The sequence below is a fragment of the Aptenodytes patagonicus genome, chromosome 2 (genome assembly GCF_965638725.1).
Source record: "Aptenodytes patagonicus chromosome 2, bAptPat1.pri.cur, whole genome shotgun sequence".
NCBI classification, from domain to species: Eukaryota; Metazoa; Chordata; class Aves; order Sphenisciformes; family Spheniscidae; genus Aptenodytes; species Aptenodytes patagonicus.
Genome location: NC_134950.1, coordinates 104,797,225 through 104,824,407, shown reverse-complemented (window position 1 = coordinate 104,824,407; position 27,183 = coordinate 104,797,225). Strand labels below are relative to the sequence as shown.

General features: G+C 41.7%; 1 protein-coding gene across 2 annotated transcripts in view; it reads left to right on the top strand.

The window, feature by feature from the left end:
* Window positions 1-19,594, top strand: part of DCDC2 (doublecortin domain containing 2) — an 80,667-nt gene extending 61,073 nt beyond the window's left edge. The window contains exons 8-11 of one of the 2 annotated variants that reach the window (XM_076330638.1): window positions 1,432-1,532; window positions 14,868-15,215; window positions 16,185-16,216; window positions 16,486-16,553. In XM_076330638.1, the coding sequence (XP_076186753.1) occupies window positions 1,432-1,532; window positions 14,868-15,215; window positions 16,185-16,193 (458 nt within the window). In that variant the 3' untranslated portion in view covers window positions 16,194-16,216; window positions 16,486-16,553. Of the gene's footprint in view, window positions 1-1,431; window positions 1,533-14,867; window positions 15,216-16,184; window positions 16,217-16,485 lie in introns of both variants that reach the window. The other variant, XM_076330637.1, reaches the window with a different exon arrangement.
* Window positions 19,595-27,183: the final 7,589 nt, after the last annotated feature.

Here is a 27,183-nt window from a genome sequence, read left to right as displayed (position 1 = left end):
GTCCATCAGAAAATCTCTCTCCTAAGATGCAGCCAGCTGCACCACTCTGGAATATCATTGTTGTGTTTCATAGACTTCCCCATTTCTGCCTCTTTATTTCAAACAGTGAGAACAGCTTTCATTTCTGGTGCTCTGGTCAGTGGCCTGTCAGTAGACATCTAAGGCCATCTGGATGAGCTGGCACCTCCCCCCAGTTAGCCATTTGCAGTGGTATGGTATGCCTCAGAATTTTGTTCCCAGAGTAAACTCTTTCCTTGGCTCTCATAGTGATGAGAAACTAACTGGAAAACTAACCTCCAGAGTAGTCAATGCTGACTTCTTATGCAGGTGGACACCAGAGTTCTCCAAGTCTTGGTTTTTCATCCATTCTTTTTCCTCTTTCTCAATGGTTCTATGAATGGTTCAGTGCTTCACTAGGGCTGTTTATTTAACAGTGTCCAGCAATGTAGATCAATTTGCGTAGTCAGTTGATATCAAGTTCACATCCTTTTATGAAGAATTAAGAGGCAATCCAAAACAGAACAAGTATTTTTTCCTCTTTCTTATTGTAGTTACTTATTATGTTGGATATGAACACGTCAACATAGGACCATCTGTCTTTCCTAGATAGATGGAGAGAGAGGGAGATGATTTGGAGTAACCTGTGCTTTTAATTTCTGGGCTGTTTTCAGTTTGGGGGGAAGGGAGAGAGGAATGTGTGTCACTTGGAAATTGTTTGTTTTCTGTATGTACCTGTCTTCACTTTCCTAGTTAGCTGATACTGAAAGACCCACATTAGAAACCTTGAAGACCCCTAGTTATTACTTACACTTGGGGGGAAAAAAATTACTCAAACTAAATGGTGTAAAATCTTTGCAAAATCGAATATCGTTGTAACCATTAACCTTGTTAGCTAGGAGTATGTGCTTTTTTAATGTGGGTGTGAAGTTTCAGATATAATTCTACTTGCACGTGCCCAAGGGTGGGGAGTAGCATTAATCCCACTGTTTCTGTTCATCTTTTGCTCCTTTCCTGGTTCACCATGTTTGTTCTTGATTCAGAGCCTGAGATTTTTGCTAGTTGTGTTATAATGCTAATTACTAGAGGGTATTATCATTGACTGTAGAAATAGAAGTAATATGATGTTGTAATGTATTAAGTTCAGATTTACTCCTGACCTTTGCCAGAAGTGAAGGAACTTCAGATCCAGGGCTTTGTTCAGTCTCTGTTTCCTTTCCTTTCCCCAAATGGTGTGGCATGGAAGTATTTGTTATTAAAAAGGATTGACAATAATGGAAGACTGAAAACTTCATTGAAAGAACTGTATAGGGAATGGTGGGTCAGCTCAGAAACGTGCTCTCAGAAACAAAATTGAATGCAGTTCAGTAGTTGTGCCACACAGTGTCACAATTGGACTTCACTTCCTTCCACTCTGTATCTTTCCCATTGTAGGTGAAGATGTTTATAAAGCCAGCGAAGAGTGGTCTGAAATGTGGGGGGCAGCTGAAGTGCAGGAAGATGAAGATACTCGTGTAGAAGTTCCACTGGACCAGGTATTGATTGAGCTTTAAATAAATGGCATATTTTTAGGATCACAGGTTGTGTGTTATTTTTCTTTCCCCAGTTTCTTTCAAGTGTACAGCATAATTCTGTGGGGATGATTGTAACAGCTCAACGATACGGCTTCTTTTATGGTAGCTTTAGCAAATCTTCCTTTCTCTGTTAATGTGTCAAATATCAGCTACCTCTTCATCATACATCAGCTTGAGAACTGCTCTGAGAGCCCTTACAGGGCCTTAGAGAATCAGGACTCCCTACCTACCAAATAGATCCACCTGGATCACAGTCCCTTTATACTGGTGGAGCAGTGTAAAGGGATAAAGGGACTATGGCACAGAATAAAGGTTAGAATTCCTGCAGTCCTGAACCACAAACAGGTGTGGATTTATCTGATTTTTATTAAAGCTGCTAGCACTTTCTTCTGTTGGAACAACAGAGTACTTAGTTGGCCAACTTTTTCATCGTAAGACTTATGTGCAATAAATAGATCTTGATAACTAAACATAAGATTATATCCTCTTTGTTTTACTTTGATTTGTTTTTAAAAGAAACTCCTGTGAACTGAAATAATACAGGAAATAGGTAAGTTGAAGATTATTCCAATGAAGTGGAGCGTAGTACTACTTAAATTATTTGCTGAAAACTTACCTCTTTTTTTTTTTTTCTGCTAGTGAATTGCTCACAAGACAGTCCTCTTTTTCATCTTACGTGTTTGTAGGAATTTGCCAACTTGTTCAACTTTGTGTCCAGTCCACAAGATGTTGCATTTGCTTTTGGTGTCTGTTGATTATGGCTTGGGGCTAGCCACCGAGGCCACAAGATAATATTTCTGATCCATGCTGCAGTGTAAGGAATCACAGTTTACCCAATAGATTTCTCAGGCTAAAAGTCATCCCAACAACGTAAGGGATTCTTGAGCATTTTTCTGACTTCCTGGTGGTAGGCTCAGTGCTGAAGAATGATTGTTAATGTGAGATTGTAAACAAATGGGAGGGAGTTAAAAACAGTTGTTTGTAAATACACTTTAACTACCCAGGGCACAAACAATCCGGGAGATTTCTGGGGTGTGTTGGAGACAACTTTTTGATATAGGTAGTGGGATACATGATTAGGAAAGGCATTCTGCTGGATTTGCTACTCATGAGTAAACAGAAACTGGTTGGGGGTGTGATACTGAGTGGCAGCCTTAGTTGCAGTGGCCATGAGACAATAGGGTTTAGGACCCTGAAGGAAGTGGGGATGGCAAATAACAAAATAAAAATCCTGAAATTCAGGAGAGTGGACTTTGGCTTGTTTGGGAAACTAGAAGGCAGGATCCTGTGCGAGGTTGCCCTGAAGTGCAGAGGAACACAGGAGATCTGGTTGACCTCCAAGGGCATCTTCCTCAAAGCACAAGAACTATCCCCATATGCAAGAAAACAAGCAGGCATAGCAGGAGGCCAGTTTGAACAGAGGGCTCCTGACCTCATACTAAAAGAGGTATAGTGTGGTAGGTAGAAGAGGGGATGGACTGCTAATGAGCAGTATAGAGACATTGCCTGGGCATGCAGGGATGAAATTTGGAAAGCCAAAGCTTGTCGAGAAATGGAAACTGATGCTTGTTATTGGGAATAGCCAACATGGATTTCCTATGGGCAAATCATACTTAAACAACCTCTTTGCCTCAGCGGTGAAATAACTGGCTCTGTGGATGAAGGGAGAGCAGTTATTGTCATTTATCTTTCTTCCAACGTGGACTTCCATATTTGTAGGAGAAATTGGAAGAAGTGTGGTAGATATGGCAAGAAAGATATCCTTAAGGAAGATAGAGACTGGATTTGTGGGCTACAAGGTGGATGAAAAACTGGCTGGTTCAATGGGACTTAAAAGTTGGTTGAAATTTAACTGGCACCTATTTATGAATGGTGGGTTTGATACTGGGTCTGATACTTTTTAACATGTTCATCGGTAACGTGGATGATGGCACAGGATGCAGCCTTATCCAGGCTCAGTAGTAAAGCCAAACTGTCATTATCGGGTGATATGCAGGGCTGCCTTTCAGAGCGATCTCAACAGCTTAAAGGAATAAGCTGACCTGAGCCTCATGAAGTGCAACAAAGTATGAAGTGGGGTACCTGGGACAGGGTAACTATGCATTGGTACAGTCAGCATGGGTAGGCTAAGGAGCAACTCTGCAGGAGGGGCCATGCAGCTCTTGTGGCTAGCAAGTTGACAATGAGTCAGCAGCGCTCCCTTTTGCTGATGAAGGTTGACTGTGCAGGCTGAGCAGCATTTGTAAGAGCACAGCCAGCACATCAAGGGGACGGATTATCTCCCTTGACTTGGCACCTCTGAGATTGCATCTAGAATATTTTGTCCAGTTTTGAGTCCTTCCCAGTACAAGAGAGGTATTTGCAAACAGAAGAGAAAAACACAAAAATGTTTAGGGGGCTGGAGCCTATGACACAAGAAGCAGCTTAGGGAACTGGGTTTGTTTCACTTTAAAGGCTAAGCAAGAGAAGGCAGATGAAATTGCTCTCTTCAGCTTCAGATGGAGCTTGCTTGATACCTCTAAGCTCATGTATGAAGGCCCACGCATCGTCCTCAGATGGAAATATTTTTCAGTTGCTACCAACTGATTTTGCTACCTGCACAAGGCACTGGCAGCAGGTGTGTTTGAGGAGGGGGGAAATCAGTAATGCACACTATTAATGATCTGATTTTCATATTTTCAGAAAAGCCAAACAAAGCACCAGAATTTATTGCAACTGAAGCCATGGTTTATTTCTCATTTTAAAACTTCATGTATAGTTTCCTAGGTAATCTGGCAAGAAGCCAGGTCCTTCTGAGTAGCACTGAGTACTTTTTATTCCCAGATAACAGGTTACTCAGACCTTGGAAGCATTTAGCATTTTACATGTTCAGGTTCTTATTAATGACCATTTTAAATTGTTTTAAATTCTGTGATGTACAACTTTATAGCTTTTTCTTATCTGAACTGCAGTTTCTGTTATTGCTAGAAATATAGAAGAGGACAGCCAGCCAGGGCTTGACTATCTTGCACAATGCATAAATATTTACATGCCAGCTTTCACTAGAATGCTGACACTTCTGATATGCTATCACTTCCATCAGCCACATAAATTAGGTGGTGAAGATGGAGCTTAGTCTTTTTTCCTTTTGTGCACCTTCTCTGTCTTGCCATTTGAAGTACACAATTGAACAAATGCCAGATTAGCCATTAACTAAACTTAGTGTAATACTGGCTAGACACCCGCTTATGTCCTATTCTGTAAAATGCTGTCTGCCAGCTGAGAACATATTAAAAGAATAGGATTTGCTTTACTCCAGACTAGCTGACAGTTGTAATTGAACATCAACGAGGAAAAATCAGTGTTTTGCCTAAAACCAGACCAGACCCTTCTGTTCTGTATTCTGAACTGAGACTTCAGCTTCCAAATACAAAATGGATAGTTTCTTCTTTTGACATGCAGACTTACTCCAGGCTGGTTGTTTACATCACTGTGTCAACATCCATGGGAACTGATGACAGATTATGAAATCAATTGTGCAAACAGCAAGGAAACAAGGTGATTTTATTGCAGTTCTTGGTAGGGAGGCAGCAAAACAATACAAGTTTCTTATTTGAAATGGTAATTAAGTGTGTTACTTTGAGTTTGCTGATAATATAAATATATTCAAAGTAACTTTCTGAGATAGAAAATTTTCTAACTTGTAAAGCTTTCAGAACAAACTGCTACTTTTTTTTAATTTTATATAAGTTGTGAAATACAAAAGCAGCAGTTGGTAGTATTAGTATTGAAATAACACTGCAAGTTTGCATTGGTTTATCCATTTCCATAAGCATGGTTGTTCTCCCACACTGAGCCCTTGGGAGGTGGGGTAAGCGTGAGAGTTATGAGATACAAAGTTGTCCAGTGCATGATCCCTACAAGGAATTCAGGCATGTTGTTCTGCCAGCCTACTTTGCCGTGGGGTATATGATACTGCCTGTTAAGATGTAAGTGATGTAGGGGTTTTTTCTGTTGTTTTTTGGGTTTGGTTTTTTTCCCCCTCCAGATTCATCATCCCCATCTCCCTCTCTCTTTCTGTGTTTATTTGTAAAAATCACTGGGTGATAAATTTGTCTAACAGGCACTGATTTGGTTTTTTTTGTAGATGTTCACTCTCTTGGTTCTTTCACTAGCCATTAATGCAGTCCTGATGCCACTCATTATTCCCCATTTCCTGGGCTGTGATGTGATGTGAGATTGTGTAGCTCCCCTAGGTGCTCTCTCTGTAGCTGGAGTGTATCATCAGTAGCAGCAAATTTGCACCTTTCATTTGCAGTTTTCATTATGGAGTATACATTTTGCTTTAGAGACACAAAATTCACCTCAGTGAACAGGACAAAATATTTATCATCTTCCCTATTGCTGAAGGCAAAATGTTAAAATTTACATTGATTCAACATTAAAACAGGTTGACTGCTCCAAGAGACATTCCTTGATTAAAAAGGCTAGAACTTTTCATAAGGAAACATTTTGCACGACATCAGTAAGGATTTCAAAATGGCATTTGGAAAGAGTACATGCAAAAATTTTTATGCTCAAATTTTGCTGCAAATGATGCAGCTGTAATTTAAGCCTTCTGGATTTTGAGTGCTGACAAGCAGATAAGATTTTTCCCTGCATGTTCTTTCAGCTCCACTGATTTACACTTAATTTTTCTATTGTTTGTCTTTGTGAGATAGGGAAACTTATTCTGATTGGTTCCTTGCAGCTCAGCAAGAGAACAGAGATATTCCCTTGGTTTCTGCATTGGATGATTGTGATTTCTGAAGCTATAGCAGCAAGGTCTGATCTTTTCTTTAAAGGCCTGTGTGGCCTTCACTTCTTCTGAGTAAAGCCTGCAAATGCAGTTCTGTCATAAAACTAGTGTTGATACCACTTTGAAAATAGTTACCTCTCTCTGTGTGCACCTGTCTTGAAAAAATCTAGCAATCCTAGAGCAGACCATTTCTCAAATTGCTTAACTTTTAGGGCATTTTTCATTCACTGTAGAAGAGTCTGTTTCTGGAAAAAAATAATTTCTGTATTTTTACAACCTCAGTAGGGCTTCTTTTTAAATGCTTATCAATCTTCTCATTGTCTACAGGGATGCTGAACAGATCATACTGTATTGTAGGGTGTGAAGGTTAGGTAAATTTTAATGTACACATGGAAAATGTTATGGAAAAACTAGACATGATTGTCAGTGAGATAGATGGAGAAAAATATTGTTGACTTAGGTACATCTTAAAAAAGTAAGGATCTGATCAGATGTTTTCTTCTCTGCCATGGCCGTCTTGTGATTAAGGAATTATGCACGCTTCCAGTTACCACACAATGAAACTGAGGGATGGAGTTTGAAAAGCTGTTTTCTACACTTCAAGTTACATAGTTTTCATTCATTCCAGTTAGACTTCTGGGTGCTCTGAGCTTATGAAAAATTAGACTCTCTGGACTCAGGTGCTGCATTTGTTGTAAAAAAAAAAAAAAAAACAAAACAACAACAAAAAATGCATCCAACTTATAAAAAGGTTGGTGTTTAAATGTTGTGGGGATAAAGACTTTTTTGCCTTCAGGAACACCAGTGCATTTACTATGTGGGATGTGTAAGACTGATGAACCCTTAACTATTCATTTGCTTGTTTTTAAGAGCCTGGGTTTTGTAAATGATGTGGAAGAGAAGAGGGCTGCTGTCACTTAGCAACCCTATCTGGTTCGGGAACAAAATGTTTTGCTGTTGGAATCTGTGCAGAGCGGCTACAAAGCATTCCTGACTGGGTAGGAGCAAGGGCAGCTCTGTTCTGGAGAGGTTTGGTGCAATCAAAGTTAAGTGTTCCTGATGCTGCATTTGTGAGGTGTATTCATGCCGGTATTTGTGACCATTAAGATTTTTCTTGTCTACCTCATTGTTTGTCTGTTGTGGCCATTAGCCAAGTAAACATTTCCAAATGGCTTCAATAAAGCAAAATTATGTTTTACATTAATGGTACAAAATAATTTCCGCCTTAAATGATTTGTGATACTGGACTTTTCAATATTCTAGTATCAGTCATGTACAAACCTTCTGAGAGGTTACATTAGCATCCCTAGAGGAAAAGAAGCCAAATGCTTCAATGTCTGGAGATTTCCTGACTTACTGCTTTTGAATGATGATGGCATTTGGTAATGTAGTTCTTAATGAATGATAGCATGATAAGTGTAATTAGAATACATCTTTCTTTTTTAAACACTCTGTTTTTGCTGAGATTAAAAATACCATCAAGCAATCGTACTACTTGAATGCAAAATGAAATTCACTCTGTTCCTCATCAGCCTGCTAGTAAGTCAGGAGGTTTCCAGAAGGCAAGCTAGGTCCATGTTTCCAGCATGAAGTTGAGGATGACTGCAGTTGTTATACGTGCCTTTGGTTGAATATGCCTTTCAATATACATATAAAAGTCTTTTGTCAGTGAGTCACTTTATTGCTAGTCCATGACAAGCAAAGAATTGTGCTCACAGTCAGGAAGGAACGGTTTGAAGGCTAGTTATTCTAACTACTGTACTTGTACTTTCAACTGGGAAACTGCAAAAGCATCATCTTCACTTAAAAGTTGCAGCCAGCAATACAAGAAAGAAGGTTACTTCCTATTTTCTTGCAACCATACAAAAGGCAAAATTACAAACTTTACTATGAGTAGTTCTGACTGTATGAGGAATGAGGGTAATCCGTCAGTCACCAGAAAAGTCCCCTGTCCTAGAAGTCGCTTACCTCTCCGTGACAATTACCTCAAGGAATATGAATGTAATCACCTCATGCTTCTCCGGTCCTAGGTTTATTGCTGTCAGGTTCAAGTTGTGCTGCTGTGTTTTTGTGATGTGGACACAGGACTAAAATAACACAGGAACACTTATTCTGTAGTTCATTACAGTATACATGTTTAGTTACCCTGGGCTACAACTGGCTGGGTGCTTCCAACATGAATTTTTGAAGTGCCCCTTGTTCTCTGTTATGATCCTGGAATCTCTCATGTTGACATGTTGATATTAATATTTGACGCCTATGTTCATTTAGTTGTTGTGCTGGTTTCAGCTGGGATAGAGTTCATTTTCTTCATTGTAACTAGTATGGGGCTGTTTTGGATTCGTCCTGAAAACAGTGTTGATAATACAGGGATGTTTTAGTTATTGCTGAGCAGTGCTGACACAGAGTCAAGGCCTTTTCTGCTTCTCACCCCACCCCACCAGCGAGTAGGCTGGGGGTGCACAAGAAGTTGGGAGGGGACACAGCCGGGACAGCTGACCCCAACTGACCAAAGGGATATTCCATACCATATGACGTCATGCTCAGCATATAAAGCTGGGGGAAGAAGAAGGAAGGGGGAATGTTCGGAGTGATGGCATTTTGTCTTCCCAAGTCACCGTTATGTGTGATGGAGCCCTGCTTTCCTGGAGATGGCTGAACACCTGCCTGCCGATGGGAAGTAGTGAATGAATTCCTTGTTTTGCTTTGCTTGCGTGCGTGGCTTTTGCTTTACCTATTAAACTGCCTTTATCTCAACCCATGAGTTTTCTCACTTTTACCCTTCTGATTCTCTCCCCCATGTCACTGGGGGGGAGTGAGCGAGCGGCTGTGTGGTGTTTAGCTGCCTGCCGGGTTAAACCACAACAGTTGTGTTACAAAGTGATGAGAGACCTCAGTCACTCGGGCCTGGAGATATAGTTGGTTCTCTGGATTTCAGATGCCCTGAGCTTTTACCGGAATCCCAAATGTAATGTTCTTGTATGACTTCCTGTGAGCCAACACACTGGCTGAAAGCCAAACTCTGACTTCTTGGGTGCAAAGAGGAGCAGCAGCATCCCACATGTGTCTTGGCTATCCATCCAATGCATTCCATATACGAAGCTCTTACTGGGAATATTCTGGTTATTTAAAAGATGACTGATGAAAAGCTAAAAACTAAGATATGAAATGTCACTGCTTTTCCTTAAGTATACAAGATCATTGCTGACTTCTAGAAATGAGTCTGATAATTTCTGCAAGGACATGTAGGTCTGAATTGGCATACCTGTTTTGCTTTCAGTACGCCCATCCTTATTTATTCTGACTGAGAGAACACAGTTTGGAGTAACTTTGATGTATATGTAATAGGCATTTTGTACAGTTGAGGTGGAGGGATGGCTAGAGTGTATTGAATTCAATGAAGAGGTTCCCAGTGACTACAGGGAACTTTGAATTATACCCTGACCCAGCAAGCACTTTAATGTAGGCTTTAGCTCGCTATTTCAGGTTCACTGAAATCACTGGAACTGTTCAAGGAGGTAAAGTTAAGCATGTACAACATTTACAGGCTTTGGACCATGAAAAACTCTGTTTTTCTCCCTTTTTCTGTTTTCCACCCTGCAGGTATATATACACATAAACATTCTCTTTCCCTAAATATGAAAAATCTAAGTTTTGCTAAGTATATCTCTTTCTCAGTGAAGAAGGTGTACTTAAAATAGAGAATGCTAATTTATGCATAGCTGGTAGATCAATAAGATCTCAGTAGAAAGTATCACACCTTTTATGTAAAGAGCAATGTATGATTTGGTGGGTGATTTTGGCCTTCAGTTCCCTCCCTACAGTCCTGTCTCAGGTCTGCTGTGCATTCTGAAGTGCATCGTCTGTGGTCATGTCCACGTTTCAAAGCCTACCTATGACTCTGCATGCAGTGGGAACCATACTGCATTTTAGATTACCTTGCGGAAGGTCTTTACCTCTGGATAAATGTTGATTTTGTCTTGTTTGAAATATCCATTCTAACGTAGTGCAGCTTGAAAGGAGATTAAATGAAGAACGCATTTTGCTTTCCAATTATTAGCTGTAAACATAACTTTTTATTTTTGTCTGTAGTAGTAATAACCGTTGTAGTAATATGCTCAGCTATCTTGAAATTTTCAGTTACTATAAAAACATTATACTTGCACTGATGGGATTTGTTTACTGATATTGTTTCCTACTATTATTTTTCAGGCAATTTAGCTTGACTGGTCAAGTTAAATTAGTTGAAATTTGAATGTTATTTCCTGCCAGTTCCCTGTGAGCTTCCAGTGGGTTTCTGGGTACGGTTCAATAACGCTGCGTTTATCTTCTATGTTACTCAGTTTTAACTCTTAAAACATTTGCCCCCACACCTATTTTAGACAGATAAGGTCTAATGAGTCTAGCTAGCATAGCACCTTAGGAAGTTACTGCCCTTCAAATGTCCATTGTGCTTCTATGCCAAAGACTGCTTCCACAGCAATGAAACCAGTAAAAGCATATGCATTAGGATACATATGTTTACACCATGGCATAAAGTCTACACACCTTCTTCTGCAGTCCAAAATGAGCCATCATAATAAAGCAGTTCAGGCAAGGGCAGGTATTCTCTTCTGATTGTACCCACTATCAGGCAGTAACAAAAAGCTGGAAATAATAATATCTTGGATGACTACAACATCTGTAAGAAGAACGGGCAGGGAAGACGACTGGCCTGGCTGAACGGGAAGCTCTTGCTGGGACTCAGGAAAAAAAGGAGAGTTTACCACTTGTGGAAGAAGGGGCAGGCGACTCAAGAAGAGTACAGGGATCTCGTTAGGTCGTGCAGAGAGGAAATGAGAAAGGCAAAAGCCCAGCTAGAGCGCAATCTGGCCGCTGTCGTTAGAGACAACAAAAAATGTTTTTACAAATATATTAATGACAAAAAGAGAGCCAAGGAGAATCTCCATCCTTTATTGGATGCGGGGGGGAACATTGTCACCGAGGATGAGGAAAAGGCTGAGGTACTTAATGCTTTCTTTGCCTCAGTCTTTAATAGTCAGACCAGTTATCCCCAGGGTATTCAGCCCCCCGAGCTGGAAGACAGGGACGGCGAGCAGGATGAACCCTCCATAATCCAAGAGGAAGCAGTTAACGACCTGCTACGCCACCTGGATGCTCACAAGTCTATCGTGCCGGATGGGATCCACCCGAGAGTGCTGAGGGAGCTGGTGGAGGAGCTCGCCAAGCCACTCTCCATCACTTATCAGCAGTCCTGGTTAACGGGGGAGGTCCTGGACGACTGGAGGCTTGCCAATGTGATGCCCATCTACAAGAAGGGCCGGAAGGAGGATCTGGGGAACTACAGGCCTGTCAGTCTGACCTCGGTGCCGGGGAAGATTATGGAGCGGTTCATTTTGAGGGCGCTCACAAGGCATGTGCAGGACAACCAGGGGATCAGGCCCAGCCAGCACAGGTTCATGAGAGGCAGGTCCTGCTTGACCAACCTGATCTCCTTCTATGACCAGGTGACCTGCCTAGTGGATGAGGGAAAGGCTGTGGATGTGGTCTACCTGGACTTCAGTAAGGCCTTTGACACCACCTCTCACAGCATTCTCCTAGAGAAGCTGGCGGCTCATGGCTTAGACAGGTGTACTCTGCGCTGGGTCAAAAACTGGCTGGACGGCCGGGCCCAGAGAGTTGTGGTGAATGGAGTTACATCCAATTGGCGGCCGGTCACGAGCGGTGTTCCCCAGGGCTCAGTTTTGGGGCCGGTCTTGTTCAATATCTTTATCAATGATCTGGATGAGGGGATCGAGTGCACCCTCAGTAAGTTTGCAGACGACACCAAGTTGGGCGGGAGTGTTGATCTGCTCGAGGGTAGGAAGGCTCTGCAGAGGGACCTGGACAGGCTGGATCGATGGGCCGAGGCCAACTGTATGAGATTCAACAAGGCCAAGTGCCGGGTCCTGCACTTGGGTCACAACAACCCCATGCAGCACTACAGGCTTGGGGAGGAGTGGCTGGAAAGCTGCCCAGCGGAAAAGGACCTGGGGGTGCTGGTTGACAGCCGGCTGAACATGAGCCGGCAGTGTGCCCAGGTGGCCAAGAAGGCCAATGGCATCCTGGCCTGTATCAGAACTAGTGTGGCCAGCAGGAGTAGGGAAGTGATCGTGCCCCTGTACTCGGCCCTGGTGAGGCCGCACCTCGAATACTGTGTTCAGTTTTGGGCCCCTCACTACAAGAAGGACGTTGAGGTGCTGGAGCGTGTCCAGAGAAGGGCAACGAAGCTGGTGAAGGGTCTGGAGAACAAGTCTGATGAGGAATGGCTGAGGGAACTGGGGTTGTTTAGCCTGGAGAACAGGAGGCTGAGGGGAGACCTCATCGCTCTCTACAGCTACCTGAAAGGAGGTTGTAGCGAGGTGGGTGTCGGTCTCTTCTCCCAAGTAACTAGCGATAGGACGAGAGGAAATGGCCTCAGGTTGCACCAGGGGAGGTTTAGATTGGACGTGAGGAAAAATGTCTTTACTGAAAGAGTGGTTAAACATTGGACCAGGCTGCTCAGGGAAGTGGTTGAGTCCCCATCCCTGGAATTATTTAAAAGACGTGTAGAAGAGGCACTTAGGGACATGGTTTAGTGGGCATGGTGGTGTTGGGTTGACGGTTGGACTCGATCTTAGAGGTCTTTTCCAAACTTAATGATTCTATGAACAGTTAACTGAGAAAGCCTGGGTTTACTTTTCCTCTTTTCTTACCCTGTCTTCATTTGGTGTTTGTAATGTCATAGTGAGCAGGTGCCATTAAGCAAAACAAAAACCGCTTATTTTTAGCTAGTGGTGTCTGGTGCATTTAATTTGTCCCCCCCTCCCCTGTTTCTGGTTGGAATCCAGAGCTGTTAATTTCCTTAGCAGATTGAAAACAAATTAGTAGGTCATGTGTAAGACTAGCAGGTAACTCCTGAGAATTTATGGATCTAGAGATTCTTTGCTATCTTTATGTGCTGGAGGTTACCAAAGTTGGCTCAAGTTTGCTTTGGATGGTGCCTTCTTTGAAGGTTTCTGTAAAGACTTGGCTTGTTTAATTTTTATTTTACTGGTAATAAGACCAGTTTTATGTTACCAGGTGAAAGTGAGTCAGGAAGGCTTGAACAAAGAACACACAGACTGTTGTACTTCAAAAGTTACTTTTGGAAATATTATTGATCTGGTAACCATGTAATATTTCTAGTAATTTGTTATTCTGTGGATTATTACAACACAATAACTTGTCCTTTTTGAAGCTGTGTCAATGCAGTATTGTGCACTGGCATAATAAAGTTGTCTTTTGTTGCTACTTAGATATCAAATTAAAAGCAAGGTGTTTCATCAAGAGGCTTCAATCAATTGTTGGTATTGCTGAACTGGCTTTTACTAATATGTTGAATGTGATGAGAGAATTCTTTTGAAATGTTAGTATATTAGTGAGGGAAAGAGATTTTTAGACAACATAACTTACAGGTCGATAGCAGATAGCTGCCTGCATGAAAGAGCTGCTAATGATAGTAAAACTCCAAACACTTTTGATTAAGAGATAATCTATTGCTCTCAGCTTGTTTGCTTTAGATTTAGAGTCTGATGAGGCTGTGGGGGAGGCAGACAACCTGTCACTCCTGTGGGATTTTTTTTCCCTTTATTTTCATTCAAACCTTAGCACAAGTACCATAAGTCATCTTGGCAGCAGGGGCGCTGGTTCACTGAATAGTCAGCTGAATCTTCAAAGCTGAAACTGGAAGATGAATGACAAAAACTAGATAGTATGTGCATCAGTCCTCCTGGTTGTCATGAAATGATGCTGCTAGCAGCTTTATCTATAGTAAGTTTCTGCTTACTCTTCTTCAATATGGGACAAGATCCTGTTCCTCCTGTCTGCTGGTCTGACTCTGTGTAGGAAAAATTAATTGCTAAATGTCAAACAAATCCTAACCATGCCACCCTACATAGGGGTCTTTGGGAAGGGGAATGATGTTATGGAAGTGACCAGTAGGTCTACCTCATCTCTCTTGCTAGTTTTCTGTGGATGCAAAGAAGACAGGCTGCACAACAGGACCAATTGGCGTGGCATGGGCTGGTCCATAGGTAAAATGCTTCTTGGGGAACAGTTTGTGGGCTAGTGATGTATGATATTTTATTGTGACAGGATTTTATAAACCAGTATGTACTAAATGCTAGAATGTCAGAGAACCTGGAATAGCTGGAACAAAATAGCGGTTGATGTATTAATTAAATCTAGCTCATTCCAGTTGTTTTGAGTATGGTCAAATGGATTAACCCAGTGTAATACATTTAAATCTCACTAACACATTTTTTTATGTAGAATAAGAGTGCATTATGGGGTGTTAGTACAGAAGCATCATTTTCTGTCCATGTAGACAAACCTCAAATTAGCATACTTACTCCCCAGTAATGATGTAATTGTGACTTTGATGTCTGTCACGTTTCAGAATTGCGTGGAGCATTCTGATTAAAAATGCCTCATAATGCTGCTGCTTTTCCTTTCACCAGAGGCCAGCAGAAACTGTAGAAGAAGAAGAAAATGCAGAAGAGGAAAATGACAGGGGTGAGGAGGCATATAAAGGAGAGGAAGGATATCCAGAACTGAATGGAGAAGAAAGTGGGGAAACTGTTAAAGAAAGAAGTGAAGTGGAAGAAAACAAGAAGAAATTAAATGAGAATTATGAAGATGAAGCAGAAGAAACAGAGAATGTTGACCAAGCAGAGGAAGAGGAACTTATCCATTTAAATGGCAAGAAAAATGAAGAAAATGGTGAAGGAATAGAGCACTTGAACTACCAATGTGATCTTCAGCCTGAAGAAGAAATAAAAGAAGAGGATTCTGACAGTCAGAACCAGGTGAGTGTTTATTCTTTCAGTCTGTTGTTCTTAAGTTATTGTTCCTCATTCATCTCAGTCTTAGGCTTCTCATCTAGTCTCTAAGTAGCTCACTCCTGATAAGGTCCTGAGAGCATTTACAAGAATTTCAGTTTGTGGGAAAAGCTCTTTTCTATCTGTGTAGATCAGTTACATCAGCAATTACATTATATGGCCTCCAACTGAGAAAGCAGATGTTTCTCACTATTTGATGAATCTGCATCTCCTGCTTTCCTGAGTATGCCGAATTTTGAAAAAAAAGTAATAAAAAAATTTCTTGCAATTTCCAGAAAAGCATAATCAATATATATTTCCACACTATATTGTCCTTTGGGACAGAGCAGAAGGGTGTGTTCATGAAACCACAGCGCTTCGTTACTTTGATGAGTTGTCTTTCACAGAAGTTGCATTTCATAAAGGGCTCTTGCCATTGCTTTGTGGAAGTTTCATCTCCTTTTCTTAGAAATTGGAGAAGACGGTGGAGGTGGACAAGATCCTCAAAGCAAGGGGCTTTAGTTGGTTTAAAAGCAAATATCCCATTAATTTAGGAGACACAGTAACATGCTGTTAGCTTAGATGGAGGCATGCAGCCCAGAAAAATAACGTGGACTACCCTGACTGTCAGATGAACTGACCAGGGAACAGAATGTGGGAAACAAAGTGTTTTGTTTAATGGAGAGAATCCAGATCTGGGAAGAATGGGATTCTTGAGCGTCAGAAGCAGAACAGCTTGCTGCATATTCCCTGCCTATAGGCTGCTGAAAAACAGACTCTTCCTCTGCTTCTTGTGACACTGGGAATGATTTCTTGTACCTTGTAACTGGTCTTTCTTCTGTTTCTGTATGACACACAAGAACATTTTTCGGCTAAGAGAGCTGAGTAACGTGACATTTTCTTGGGCCCTGAATTTATTCTATGCTTGATATATTGATTTTTTTGGTTTGTTTTTAGAAAAGCTGAAGTTATTTATGGAAGTGGAGAAAGTGAGTGAGCATTCACTTTAAATGGATATATGGGTAACTGGGTATTTGATGAAAAAACTGGGGGAGAACCTCTAATTTCAGTACTTTCTTCTTTGGAAGTATATAAGTATAAGGTAAATAAAAATATTAATGTGATCAGTCTCGGAAAACACTTTTTCACATTAAGAATACCTTGTGGAAATTTTAGTATGAAGTGCTAACACTGTATTGAAATGAAGTGAAATCTTTGTTACCCAATGAAGTTAACAGTACCTGTCCTTTTTCTCTAGGTTGATCCCCATCTTGAAAAAACATCCACAAATCCAAGGGTGACAATCACCAGCCCACAGGAAAGTGAAAAAAATGACCAGAGCAATGACTATGCAGCAGTTGCATAGATAGAAAAAATGTAATGAGCAGAAAATGAAAGATTATAATACTTTAAATATAAAGCATGTTATTTTTTGTGATTGATAACTTATAATGGGAAGATAGGTTGAGTACCCACATATTGAGTCTTGAGGTGATAATGCCATATGGACTGATATAGAAAACAAACATTAATGGCTACTAGAAGAACATCAAATTATTTTTACAAGGTGAGATTTTCCAATAGAATTTGAGGGGGGAAATACAAGAGTACTGTATAGTAGTATGAGAAATAAATGAACTATTCTGTGGTATAAGATGGTTAGCAGTAATAGAATAACCACAAAAATGACATTGTTCCAGAAAAGGAAAAAAACCCCACCCACGTTCAATGTCAAAACTTCTTTGCAGATTTGTTCAGAAAAGAGAAACAATTTTTTAGTTTTAATGAGGACTTATGTAGTTTTTCCTTTAAAATTCCACATGATATATATGATTTCCAGGCATAATATTAAGATATAATTAGAATACATTCCTCACTTAATGGACTTATGCCCACAAAAAATGGTGTACTATAATGAGGTGTCAATCCTAATGTTACTAAATAGTGGATTTTCAATATATTAATTAGAATCATTAGTTTTTACATTCATACATAGCACTTATTTGGCACTATGAATGTATGTAGACAGCCTACAATACTGCAGCTTGTTCCCATTTACAGCAAGAAGTTTTGTTGATTGTCCTGCACTGATTCACTAAACAGTGAATTGCTATCATAGTGGGAAAAAAAGTAGAGGAACAGTATGTAGCAGGTTAGTTTCAAGAGTTGAGTTTGGATGGATTTGCAATTCAGTCTATGTGAAATTTAACTTACTAATGAAAAAAAATGAATAGGTCTGGCTTCAGACTGAAATTGCCATGAAACCATTGCTGTCAATGGAGCCATTTTAATATGAAACACGGTAGGATGAGCCTGCCAGTTTTCTGTAAAAATCGGCAACAATTGCTGCATTTATGAATCCTTTACATAGCCTTAATGGTTGGAAGTGTATCACCATCTTTTTGAGCAAGCAGGCTCCTGATAGGCTGTGGTTTAGTTTGCATTAGTAAATAAGGCATTGATCCACAGTATTAGTTCTCTTAATGACACCAATTCCATTGCTCTTATCGTTTCTCTGTTAGTAATGGGAATAATTTGTAGTTCACAGAAATACAGCCCTGAGCGTAATTTCATTAATTATACAAAAGAAATAGTGGGTTTCCTTATCGTTAATGGTGGTAAATTATTACTATGAGAAACTAAATGTCATTTTTGTTGATTTCATGCCATTAAGACAAAAATTGCATTTATGAACAAATTGAACTTGAAGCATTGTTTGAGGAATGTAAAGAACCACTTGCCATGACTGAAACTCATACAAACATCTTCACTTTTTCTACTAACTATTAAATATATTTTTCCAATGGAGTAGAAATACGTAGAGATCCTTCAGCATGTTTCTGAGTATTGGCAATGTAAGTATAAAAAACATAATGTTAAAAACCATAGGAACAGGGTTAGAACAGTTTGCCCTGAGGCATCTCTGAATTGTCTATGATTCGTGTGTCCTTTGTTGAACTGTCTGACAAGGATCTGACGGAATATTACGTTTGTCATCAGTTCAAAACAAGCTCCTAATTTAGGCAAGCTCTTAAGCAAGTATTTACACTTCTTTTATTTGATACAGCAATTAAGCCTATGCTCAAATATCTTTGATTTTACTGGGATTTAAGACGACATTTAAAGTTAAGCAGAAGTAAAAAACAACCAACCCTTCTCCCTCGCCCCCCAACAGAAAGAATAAAATAAGTGTATGTGCTAGTGAGGAAAAATGACACACAGAAATCCTCTAGGCACCTTTATAGTTAATCCTGCACTGGAATAATATATGCAGCAGCATTAAAAGCCCTCACACAATACTTAACCAGCCAGAGAAGGCAGCTCTGTCTCCTCGGGGAGCTTAGGGGAATTTACCCGCTGAACCTTCTGTGGAAAGCTGACCAAGGAAAATGGCTAACGCTGTGTCTTTGCTCACTTAGAGCGGAATAGCTCATATGCTTACCAGTAAGCACGGGCTTAAACGTGTTGCTGAATCAAGACAAATTACAGTAATCTTGTATTGACATTGCTATGAATGGGCTCTTTGCTAGAAGTTAATGGTGTACCAAATACAGGACTCTACTTGCTGTCATCTTATTGCACATTAAGACTTGAACAACCTCTGAGATGTTCTTCATCCTCAAAAGTTTGAGGTTAAATCGACACCCAAAAATATCTGATGGAGATACTTAATTTGGAGAACATTTGCCTCAAAATGTTGTACCTAGAAACAATATTTAGAAGAAACTGAGGGATTTGTATGGTGATACTTTTCTCCCTTTGGTTTCTATTTATAGCTTCTGTCCACCAACAGTTTCTGTCATTTCTTCCCTTTTCCCCAAATGTTCTGTGTCTTCCAGGCTTAAAACACGTACAGATATCAATAAGAGTAATTTAAAAGCTTAAACTAAATTCTAGGGAAGTGTAATATGAACATTTTAATCCCTATGAGTGTTATTCAGCCTTTAAAATGTTTTCCCCTCTGTTTTCTTGTAAGAAAGACAGGACATAGTCCTTCAGAATAGCAAATCAGACTTTTTGGAAATAGAGAGATAACCATTTTATCATTCACCTTACAACAGTGACAACATGAATTTGTATCAGGTTCTTTTATATAGAGAAATTAGTTTATGCATAACAAATAATTCTGATGTTAAAGTAGAAATTAAACAAGAAGCATACAGGTGGTCTTGCTAATAGTTTTTCTGTCTGGATTTGCTGTGTGTGATGGCTTAACTCAGTTTTACATGAGAAAACATTATTTTGTTAAGCTTATATGATGTTATTTTATTACAGTTATATGCAACAGTTCTGAGGTTTTTATAAGACTTGTTTTCTTATTTTGGTGTTTTTTGTTTAAATAATTTGCTATTAAAGAGAACTGGCATACAGATATTCCTGTGTTTTGTCTCATATCAAGGCCTGTTTGATGTTAAGTCTATCTTTGGGTGACTGACTTTATAAACCTGGTGATTTTGCAGCTGATAGGATTCTCCCATAACTAGAACTTTAAAAAAAAACAACAGATTTGGTAGTTTTCGTATTGCAACTGTGTAAGAAAATATGCTGACAATTTAGCTGTAACATAGTTATAAATCTAAGTTACAAATCTAAGAATAACAGCGCAGTTGAACTGGCCACTGGTTTTTATTGTCATCATTCGGGTTAGGACTGGATTATCGGTATGTATATACTGTTCAGCTGATACTCAGCAAATAACATGAGTTTTATCTGTTCACTGGCAATGCTTGAGAAAACTACCAAAACTCTTCTAGATGTCTCCCTGCTGAAATTCCTAATTTCAGCAAAGGATTAATGCATATGCTTAAATCCCATGGGACTGCAGTTTTCATTAAATTTTATCTAATGCTTCGGTGCTTTGACATATCAGAGCCAAAATAAAGTTAGTTTCCAGAAAGAAGTGGGTGAAAGTGAGGAAAATATAATCCCTGCTCAGTCTCATCTAAAGCAAAGCAAAATAAACCTGCGTGCAGAAGAAAAAAAGAATAAGTGTAACTATTCTGATTACTTGAAAATATGGGGAAAGGATTGTTGCTTGGGTATTTTGATTGATTATCCCAAAGGTACATTAAAATAACCGTTAGATAATAAATGTAAGTACAAAATGAAGGATCTTGAGGAAGGGCATATTTATTAAGTGTAGCAGGCAAAATGATTTAATGGGATGCAGCTCAAGGATGTACTGTTTTGGGTGACCGATAGCCTTCAGTCTAAGTTTTAATCAAAAGAAGTGCTTTAGACATGGCAATAGACAGTGAAGCCGTCCGCTATCTTTAGATTACTGTGCATGTGCATATTTGTATGCGTTAACTTACAGGCATGTGTGTGAACACTGTAATTGAATGCATTTGCTGGGTGTTCACACATACTGCACACATAAATAATGTGCACATATAATAATCTTGTTACATTGTTAGTGATGGGAAAAGTATTATTGATTGTAGCTGAAGCTTGCTATAATTATACAAGAAAATATAGCTAAATCTAGTAATAACTAACCTCATAAAACGGGTGACATATCTTTTTAAGTTATGTGTATACTTTGGTGCTTTGCTGAGCCAATCTCAGAATGCGTGAAGCCCTGAAGTAAAATGGAAATAGCAGCCTAAAACCGACTGGGAGCTACATGGGTCCTAAGGAAGTGGACAGGATTTGGAAAATTGACGAAAGAAAGTACAAGTCTTTACTACAACATGTGATACCAAAACTTGTAAAGCTCTTTAGTACTAGCTACAGTGCAGGGAACATCTGATTTAAACAAAGGGGTATTTTGAAACAGTATGCAGACTTCCGACAACATATGTGGTTACTAGGAATGCCTTTAAATGTTCATATTTTTCTTGCAGTCACCTACAGCTGTGATGATACTTAGCTCTAATATTTGCGATTTTATAAATGAATCCCTAATTCAATTATACTTTTCCCTTGTCCTCAGTGGGACTGAAATTTAATTAAAAATACAGGTTTTATTAGCTGAGAGCTTCTACTCTCTAATCCTAAAAAGGTTTCAAAATCTCGTTTGTTATAAACTAGAAGGAATCTAATTCTCTATAAAATGATTCACAGTTCTGTATATCAAGAACATGTAGATTCTTGATTACGGTTAATAGATTTTCAAAGGCACAGGTTGTATGCATACGATTTATACTGTGAACTCTCTGATTAGTGTCCACACATTTCAATGTGAAAACCAATGTCAGGTCTCTCTTCTGCAAGAATTGTTTGCCTGGACGCTCACTCTCACATTCTGGACCCCGGCCTTTGTGCTGGCACTGATACGCGTGTGCAGCAGGTGAAGTCAAGCTCCTAATCCCAGCTGCTTCTGTAGAATCATTTTTGAAGGCATTTACTTTTTCCGTACTCCAAAATAAAACATGAAGAAGTTTTGTCTGAGGCTAAATTCCTCTCCTGAACACCCAAGTTACAGCCTCAACACTGGTGATTTCCAGGAGAGTGGTCCTGCCCTGTTCCAGGCTTCCAGGTGTGCAAAAAAGCACCAGCCAGGTCTTCAAACCACCGCACTTAACACATTTGGCCTCAGTGGTTATACTGGCTCCGGTCCTCTAGGCTCTCCGGGTCGTGACTGGAGAAAAATTGCCCTCCAGAGGATGATACAAAATATCAGAGATCCTGACTGAGTCACCCTTAATGGAAGAGGCAGCTTAAGAATTAGCCTAAAATTGGATGATGTGGAAGGATAACGTCCACTTGGGATCTGCTTCAAACTCCTTCCCCTTCCTCTCCTACTTTGAAGAAGCTGACTTTCACAGGAAGGGGAAACTTTGGCTGGCGCTTGCAAAAGGCAGTAATAGCATGCAATAAAGCATAAATAACATAATACCAAAGCACTGTTGACCCTGTAACAACTTCCAGTGGTGTTGGATGAATGGTGGGCCGCGTCCAAAATGTTGTTCCCTCTTCAGCACGGTCTGATTGCCTCTTGTCTGTTCAGAGAGGAAGAAAAGGAACACTAAGAGTTATTCTGTAGCTACCCTTGCTACAAAGTTAGGCACTTATTTTTTTTAAACAAGCCTGAAATGAAGTATAGCTTGCAGAGGTGGTATGTAAATCAAAACCTGTACTGTAAAGTGGCAGGATGCTTTTGTTAACAAAAAGCATGTTATCTATAGAGTTGTGTGGTTTTTCTTCACTGTGCTACTTGTGGTTTGGGTTTCCTTCTCCTTCAGCCTGTTTCCTGAGGAACATTGGATGTGTGAGGCTCCCTGAGGGGTGTGGGGAAAAGTTAGAAAGGGACTGGGAGGTAATTGGATTGGGTCAGCTCAAATAAAGGGGAGGGTGCCCAAACAGAGGAGGGCCCTAGCACCACCAACCCAAACTTTTCTACAGTCAATGGTTCGGCCTTCGGGTGTCAGGGCTGCGGAGGCTGTAGTGGTACGAGGAGCATCCTCTGGCAGGCTGCATGCAGGAAGGGAGGCAGAGTCAACGTGGGTGTTACAGATCAAATTGGCGCTTGCGTTGTAAACTGACGATGAGAGTGACTTTTGCCCCTAGGTCTAAAGCACTTCAAGCCTCACCATTTGGAGTAAAATCACATTTTTCCCATAGTGGGAGACTGTGTTGAGACACTGAACAAAAGGTTTTATAAGTCTAAGGGAAACTACATTCCTTAAGACTCACTGCATTGGTTTCAAATCTTTTTAGGGCCATTCCTTCTCTCTTCTTTCTCATACTATCTATATCAGAAACTGAAAAAAAACCCCAAAACCTTGTCAGCTTTCAAATATGAAAATATTTGAGTTTCCTCCTCCTTCAAAAACTGTTCAACTCCACAGAATGAAAAAGCATTGCTAGGAATCTCGTACTCACAGACAAATCCGATGCATTATCTGGTAGGACAGATCCTGTCAAGATGCTGAAAAACACTAAGTTTACATCATTTATTTTTAAGCAAGTTTGTTTTTTTAAGAAAGTAATCTTACTGAAATTAGTCATTAAGAAAACTGCTCCCAACCCCCCTTTTCTCCTGTAGCTGAGCAAGACTTGCCCACACCGTGAGTACACCCGCTGCATGCTGGCGGCTGATCCAGCTGCTTCCCAGGTGAAACTCGTGACATGGCAACTCTGGCTCTCAGGGGTGTGGGGTCAGAATTGGCTCTGGCAGTGTGGCCGGTACCGCTGGCTGTGGTCTGCCCTGCTTCCCTCCCTTCCCTTCCTGGGGAGAAGCAGCCTCCTCCCTGCAGACTTCAACCCTGCTGTAGCCGTAGCCGTAGCCATAGCCGTACCTCTTGTGGAGCTGTGCTGGCTGGCTGTGCCCCTTACTCCTGGCCTTGGCTCACTTTCCCAGCACAGGTGAATTGAGTGAATGAGGCTCAGCCCCCCCGTTTCTCACAACTGCAGCCTGGGAACTGTGGCTGCCTGGGAGGAGATAAGCTGGTGGGAGTCTTTGGGACTCCTGCTTGAGAGGCTGGGAACAGCCAGCCCTGGCAGGGGGTGGGGATAATTACCACAGCCTTCAGCTGAAGCAGCTTCATGGAAGAACCAGTTGAATGTCACAGAAGCAAGGAGCTGGGATTTAGGAGACCACAAAGTCAATGCTTGAGGTAGGAGAGAATGGCTATTTTATTTGCGAGTACTTAGGGGATGGGTACCATCCCTTTGTCTTTGAGCTCACGTGGGTGAGTGGATTCTCCTGCTCTTGAGGGAAGAAAGTATCTTCGGACCTCAGTGATATGTAGGTTTTTCTGCTTGCCTTAGTTGGGAAAGACTTCTGATTTGACTAGAGATTTGCCTGATTTAAACCCCTCTGCCTCAGTGATGAAGTGGTGTCAGAGATGAGCAGTCATGCTGCTGCTGCGCTTTGGATACCCAGCTCGGTATCCTCATGCAGAAGTTGCCCTTGTTTCCTCTACTGCCACAGGTCACGGTTTCATTACTGCGTATCATCTCTGCGTCCTTCAGTTTCTCTGCTGCATTTGCTTCTTCCAGCTTGGTTGTGAGAAACGATATTTCTAAAAATAATGCCTGTGCTCCATGTTATTTCTCGATTAGAGATTGTTGGTGCAAAGCTGGCATCCTCAGAGAAGCCTGAGCTTTACACCTTCCCCTGCCATTCTCTTATTGCTCCCACTGCCCCAGAGTTAGCACCAAACAGGAATTAACTTGGTAACCCAAGAGCTAGGATTTGCATCCACTGTTTAAAAGTAGTCTCTCTGCAGAGAAAGAGAAGTGGATGAAGGCTATTTCTCCTTTTCATGCAACAGAAGGCCTAGTTCAAGATGACCAAAGAGGTCATCGTTCAAAGCATCCTGACCATGTGGTTATAAGTGGCTTATCCCAGGACAGGGAAGGTAGGGTACCAAAACCTCTTGGGTGCTTCTGGCTGGGGACCTCACCCCGAAGCACATCTGATGCTTGCAGATGGGCCCATGTGTGTAAACAGAGGCAGCCATCTGCTGCGGTAGCATCGCGCCCACTCATGGGGATTGGAGCCTTTCCCTGGCAGAGCCTTCTCAAGTGCGAGTTTCTGTAGGCAAACTGAAGCAGAGGTTTTTTTGCATAAAAGGTGTGGGGTTTTTTTGGGGAGGGGTGGGTAGTTCATCTCAAAGGCCTTAAGGTCAGTGTTAGGTTTTTTTCACTTACTAACACTTATCCACACTGAGATATACTGCTGCAGCTCCACAGCAGGGAGAGCCATCGCCCTGCGAAGGGCCCCTGAACTTGGCTGCTGGGGGGTGGGCAGGTGCCTGGCTGGTGGGCGAGGGAAGGAGACCGCAGCGTGCTGATTGACCTAGTAATGTTTGCTGCTGCTTTCAGACAAATGCCCACTTCTCTGGAAGCCTGTTGCTTCCACCAGGAAATGAAAAGGACTATGCATAACACTTCCCTACCAGGGCTCCCGTACTGAAAGGAGCGATGGATGTGTCAGGCGTCTCAGCAGCATGTGTATCCGTGGGTATTCAGCTCCATCCACCCATGGCTCATTTCCCTGGAACGTGGTGCTCCCAGCAGCTCTGCCCCCTCTACCGCTTACCCCTGCTTACGTGCAATCAGCCTGTGCTATATTAATTCCCTTACACGTGGGATGCAGATTGTAGTCTTTCACACGTCAGGTTTCTGCGCTTTGCTGTGTGCGTGCCTGAATGCAGGTGTGACATGTGCGGGAGACACAGCCAGCAGCCTCCTGGCAGAAGCAGATCTGGAGATACTTTGGTGTATACTTTGGTGTTCTTCTAAACCAACATCTGTGTCATCCACAGCTGAGTGTTTTGAAGGTGAGGACTCAGTGGCCTGGTCTACGCTGCTCTTGGAGAGTGGTTTGGGAACTGCCTTCTGTATGCCTGCCTGCTGGGTTGCTTGCAGACAGCCTGTATGAATAGACTTGGCAGCATACCAGACAGGGACCAGAGCCCTCTCAACATGTATGCCATGCATGCATCTGCAGAGAGAAAACGATCTGGCTATCAGCTCTGGAGCTACTTTTGAGCCGAGGCCTTTGGTTTTTGCCATGGGTTCAGGCAGATGAACTTCTCCGTGACCTGGAGGATGCTTTCCTCTCATACCTTAGGCTAAGCATGTGTGGTCTCTGGAGAAAGAGCAGTTTGGTTCAGAGGCCAACGCTGGGGCACTCCTCAGAGGGCAGTCCCTGCTGCTGGAGGGATGGTGGTAGGGCAGAAGACCCAGAGAATGCTCCATGTCAGGGCAAAGATTTGATGGCAGCTCATGTAGACATGTAGTTAAACACAAGACATGTTTAAACCAACTAACTCAACCTATCGCTTTCCACAGTTGCATGACCGCCTGGAGGTCAGTACAAGCTAGTTGCAGTCCATTCTTTTGTGATTTTGAGCTACGCAGGGGCTGGTTACATGTGCTGCAATCATCTCTCTAACGGGTGTTCACTCCGAGGGACCAAGCTCCTACCACAGCCCGTGTCGTAAGTACTCCAAGAGACAGTGATGTCTTACCCGGGGAAATCTGAGACCTTGGCTCTCAGGGCATGTGGAAATTCACGTGGCTTCTATGGTGGTTTTGGAAAAATGCTGGAGCTGCCCTTAGCCTCAGAGCTCAGCTACAGGACAGAGCTGAAAGGAGCTGGCACCGGCTCCTGTGGCTATACTGGGTCTCAGCGACTGCCTCTGCTCTGCTTTGCATTGATGGTGTGCCTTGCTCTGGGCCAGCTCAGTCACCTCTGCTTTGCAAGGGGAGATGCAGATGGAGATGCAGATGAGCCCACTTGGTTGTGGCCTTGCAAAGTGGTGAGCCAGAGAGCCAACCAGCCTCTATGTGATGGATACTGGGGAACTCTCTGACAACCTGTGCTTCTCAGAGATAGTGGCAAAGTGTTCAGCAGTCTTTGAAGTAAGTGATTTTTTTTCTTGGCACAACCTTGCTCCGATTTCAGGAGAAATCCCTTTGCAAGGGGTCAGGTGAGAGCTGAACCCAGTCTGAGCAAGAGCTATCAGAAGAGATTTCTTTATTATAGTATATTAAAGGGAAAAATGTGTTCTCACACTGGGGACAATGCACTTGTCCAAGAACAAGGTCCTCATGCTTGTCTAGCCATCTGTGGTGAACAGAATATTGATGTTAAAAGTTGGGGTTTGTTTTTTTTTAAATGTCTACTTCCATGAAGATTTTGTCCACCGTATTTATGTTGTTCTGGTCACAGGTTTTAGACCTCCAGCAAGTTTTTCTGTGCTTTCAATATTCACTGACTATCTCTTCTGGTCTTCATTGACAGATGACCAATATTGATGCTTGAAATGCTGCATTTTGCCAGATCTCCCCCAGGGATTCCTTCCCGCTCACCTCTCTCCCCCTTCATCTCCCTCCTGCCTGTGCTGCAGACCTGCCTCCCCGTGCCGCTTTTTTCAGGCAGGCACGTTTTGCACCTCCTCCAAGACGTGCCTGGGGCAGGGGTCCCTCTCACCCCACCCCTGCTGCTGTGCCGAAAATAGACGTGGAGACTGAGGAAGGAAATAACAGAGCGCGAGGT